Below are 4697 nucleotides of genomic sequence, written 5' to 3' on the forward strand. Positions count from 1 at the left end.
GTGTAGCACCTGCAGTCAGGGTCAGGGTGCCCTTGCCAATTAGCAATCACAGGAACTGGGTCCAATGTTTCCCAAGCTCCTGCTCGGCCAGCTGGATCATATCTATGTTACCCTTCTCAGCTAGCCAATTTCCCACATCTAGGAATGCAAATGTTTGCGATAAATATTATCTTATTCACATTCTGCTTTTAATCATTGAAAGTCTAATATTTTAAATACCCTTTCAGTATTAAATGATCACTGATTTTGTTTGGAAGATATATTTTCTACGTAGTTTTGAATTCTCCTACTTAATATGAACCACTGAGAAGGCATTTGTGCCTTTCTTTCCTCATTTATAAAAAATGAAATGCCCTTAGCATTTGTTTAAATTTTCCTCAGAGTAACCAGAAGTTTTCTCAGCCTACTTGAAAAAGCAGCTATCTGCATAAAGTTTCTGAAGTCTCAACATAGTTGAGAAAGGTGGGCATACTCAACCTTAAAATATATTTTTATTTACTACTTATCTGCTTAGTTTTGCACCTATGGTTAGTTCTGCATATAATGCAGAAGTCCATTAGCAACATGTTTTAATCCAAAAGAGCATTAACAGTAAGATTGGGGCACCCTGAGAAAGCCAGAAGGAAGGTAGTTCAGTCAGTAGGGTTTGATTGCGTATTTTGTTTTCTATTGCAAGACTTTTCTTTCAGGTTAGAGCCAAAAAGTAGGTTGCAATGAATCGACAAGAGCTGAACCACAACTGGAGTAACTCATGTTAGTCAGGTCCCAATTCAACAATGATTGTAAATCTATAAGAAGAATTAAACTTGTACTTAAAATTATACTGAAGATAGATGGGTGCCAGCTAATCAGGCATTTAATTTTTTCTTTTTTCCATGTAGGGAAGTCCATACTTAAATTTAGGAATACTCTGTACCTCTGGGATTTTGTCGTGGTTTGGCCTCAACCGGCAACAAAGAACCATGCAGCCGCTCGCACAACTCCCACAGCCATAGAAAAAGAAATCGTCAGGGCAAAACTTGTGGGTTAAAATAATGCAATGTAACAGAACAGCAAAAGGAAAGATGAAAACGCGATTACAGTACCGCCGCGAAGCGCACCTACCGGACCCAAACCACCGCAGCCCACCCCTGAGTGGCAACTGCTCTCCTCGCCCGGCTAGCTCCTCTTATAGCTCGGGCATGGGTCATGTGGGATGGAATACCTGCCCCCTGCCGGCTCCTTGGGGAAATTAACCCCATCCCTGCTGGAACCAGGACACTACATTAATCACACATGAGGATAAATTAAGGACTCTTCAGTTAAGATTAAACAAACTTAATACAGAAAAAAGCAAAGACCTAAATATTAACTGTTGTGTAGGGATATTAAAAAGCAAAAATGGCATCTAAAGAAATTTGAGTGTCAATAATAATGATTTTGCATGGTGCAAAATGAGGGTGCCAATTGTAGTATAAAATATATTAAAACAACAATGCAAAGTGTGACCATCTAAAATAAGTCTTTTTTTTTTTAATTAAGAGGACAAACAGTGAAAATTTCTACTCAACATGTAACGCAAAATTACCTATTTTCATTCAAAAAAATCACCCTCTATATAAAGTTCACACTGTGATATCTCAAATCTGACGTAATGCTATTGTTCTTTGTATGACATAATTAGGTTTTTAGACAAAATTCTTCTCAAAGTTACCTTTAAAAACCTAATATCTAAATTTTTTGAATTCTCACAGTACCCGGCTAATGTTTAGAAGTCAACCATACTGATATTAAGTACCAGGTCAAAGCTTATTATATTTTCTTTTCTATTACAAATAAAATTCTCCTTCCACAAATACTCTGGTGGTATCAAGAAGAAGGAGGACTCATATCAGTTGGCTGAAAGAAAAGTCATTGAAGCAAATGTCTAAAACTGCATTGGGTTTCTTCTTTAGAACTATTAAAAATACTTTCAGGAACTACCTTTGAAATCACTAGATTTTTCAAATGAGTGACAGCAAACTAACATTAATGCAAGCTAGTCACAAGAAAAAATGCTTTTGAAGTCTGGTTTTGAAACCAAAAGGTTTCAAAGAAAATCTTCCGATATCAGTTGCTTCACTTCTGAATTAATTGGGTAAGTATTTAAAAGCACCATAATGGACCATCACTTGGGTATTTTAAAAATTAATTGAGCTTTCCCAATTTTATATGAAACTGATTTGATTTCATGAAATTGTTTGGAAAGCATCAATAAATGATGGTCAGGGTTAGATGATGTGCTGCATCATTTGTCTACAAAGTTTTTCACTGTGCAGGTTACTAGTGAGTTTTGCAGTACAAAATAGGAAGGGCATCATTTTGCCCCACCAAAGAACATGAAATAATTCCAGAAGACAGAAGACAATGACAAAGAAAGTTACATTACTCAGCTAAGTTCAACTAAATAGCAAATAATTAAACAGAGGAATGAAGGAACAGCATTTACTTTCAACATTTTCATCGGCAAAATGCTGGACTGTAGAATTTTTAACTTGCAATTGATAATGTCTAGTCCCTGTCCTGCATACTAGTCAAAACAATGCACAGCTAAAACAGTCTGGCTTAGTTTATTCAAGATCAAATACCAGCATTCAGAACAATACTTTACTGGTAACTTGATTTTTTTGTTGTGTCATTGCTGATAATCCTTACTACAGAGTCCACAAGATTTATTGAGATTCATTAGTCTATTGAGCTGCAAAACTTCGAATTAGCCTAACCAGTCATAAAAGGCTAAGTGGTAACTCATATTTTGAGTTTCTTCAAATAAATAATTCTTTAAAATAATTTGTTTAATTATTTCCATTTACAAAACGCAGAATGTAGCAATAATCTCTGTACGTTTAGAAAAACCTTTCTGAAGTGTTTTTGAGATGCTCTTTCACAATTACTATCTGATCAATTTCTATAAAATCATTAAAAATTTTACAGCAAGTTATAAATATATGGTGAATACATTACTGTTTATTTTCCAGCCCTTGTGAGATGAGCAAAAGAGAAATTTTCCCCTTAAAGTGTTAGTCTATGGTAAGGAATATCCCTTTGGTCAGTTGGGGTAAGGTGTCCCAGCTGTGCACCCTCTCAAATTCTTGTGCACCCCCAGCCTACTTGCTGGGGGTGGTGGGTGGTGGTGGGCAGCATGAGAAAGAGAGAAGGCCTTGACACTGTGTAAGCACTGTTCAGCAATAATTAAAACATCAGCATGTTATCAACACTGTTTTCAGCACAAATCAAAAACAGAGCACCATGCAAGCTACTATGAATAAATCTAACCAGTACAACTTCATATATGTAAGTCTGTACAGCTTAATTAAATCTATATATATACTTTCAATTCCCCAGTTTCTATAATGAAAGCAATAATTCTTATCTTAAAAAAAAAAAGACAACCCCCCCCCCAACCACAAACAAACAGTAACACATTCATAAAGCCATGAGTACATAAGGACACTTTTTTTACCCTCTAAAAAACAACAAACAAAACCCCGAAATTCAGTAACACCTCACCTGCATCAGCTCTGGACCGCTGACCTGGCGATTTTCCAAATGGGGTCTTCATTCATCTGTGTTTAAGTGAGCAGCAAAGCTGCTAGACTAGGGTGAAAATCCAGTTCTTCCCAACTCCCAAAATATCTTCTTAATCTCGTAATATAACAGCTACTTACTAATCCACCATCCAATCACCATTTTGTTCTTCCTCAAATATAGGAGAAGCACTTTCAATTATATCACTCTGAAAAACAAACCAGAAAGTATAGTCTGATTTGAGACCTGGTTAAAATAAACACTGAAGTGAAACAAAATATTTTTTCTTTCCTGCTCAGTGATAAGTCTCTTCATCTTCTGTTATTCTGGACACATTCAGTAAACAGAGGGCAGGTAGGCAAGAAGACAGCCAAATATTAAGGTTCATACTTTTCCTCATATTCTCAATGCAAGTTCTGTATCAGTCATCCACAGACAGATACACATAGGAAAACCTCATTAAAAAAACCAACTTTGTTTAGTAAAGGGAAGAATGACTAATACTTTAAAAACCCTGCCTGAAAGCAGAAGAAACTGCACTACCTTCATCAAAGGTGAAGCACAAACCAACTACTTCCATTTGTTAGAAAACAAACCAAAATGCTTCACACCCACATATCAGAATTACTTTTCTACAGATGTGTTAAAAAAAATGTAGAAAAAGTCTTAACACTTCAAAGGTAAAAACCCCACAGATTCTATTCCAACACTCAAACTACCAATTTGTTAAGTCAGTTTATAGAAGATCTGCAAAAGTCATTGGTGATTCGCTACATCTAAATTCAGATTCCTGAAATGTTTAGTAATCATATTCCTCTAGATTAAGGAGATATAAGAGGACAGTGCTTTAAAGTCTTTTCCAAGATTTAAATTACATACACTTGTTATCACCTAAAATTTTGAAGAATTACTGATCAACTATTTCAGACTAATGTTTCTGGACAGCAAACGTTTCCCCTAATTAATCCATTCATTTCAATGCTGCACACAGCTAAAACAACAGGTTAGTTCAGCTCATCCTTTTAGCCTGGTTTCCTTAAGAAATGTGATTGCTGTAATCATGTTCTCTGTAATGTCAGTCATCAGTGGCTTTCTCCCTTTCCCTTTTTTTCTTCCCAACAGCAGCTTTGGAACCTACTGTTAATTTTGAC

General features: G+C 35.8%; 1 protein-coding gene across 1 annotated transcript in view; it reads right to left on the bottom strand.

The window, feature by feature from the left end:
* The window catches only part of LOC104284681 (spindlin-Z), a 53355-nt gene extending 49775 nt beyond the window's left edge, over positions 1 to 3580 (bottom strand). The window contains exon 1 of the mRNA XM_009883040.1: positions 3529 to 3580. Coding sequence (XP_009881342.1) covers positions 3529 to 3580 — 52 coding nt within the window. The remainder of the gene's footprint in view (positions 1 to 3528) is intronic.
* Positions 3581 to 4697: the final 1117 nt, after the last annotated feature.

The sequence above is a fragment of the Charadrius vociferus genome, unplaced genomic scaffold (assembly GCF_000708025.1).
Source record: "Charadrius vociferus isolate BGI_N301 unplaced genomic scaffold, ASM70802v2 scaffold774, whole genome shotgun sequence".
NCBI lineage: Eukaryota > Metazoa > Chordata > Aves > Charadriiformes > Charadriidae > Charadrius > Charadrius vociferus.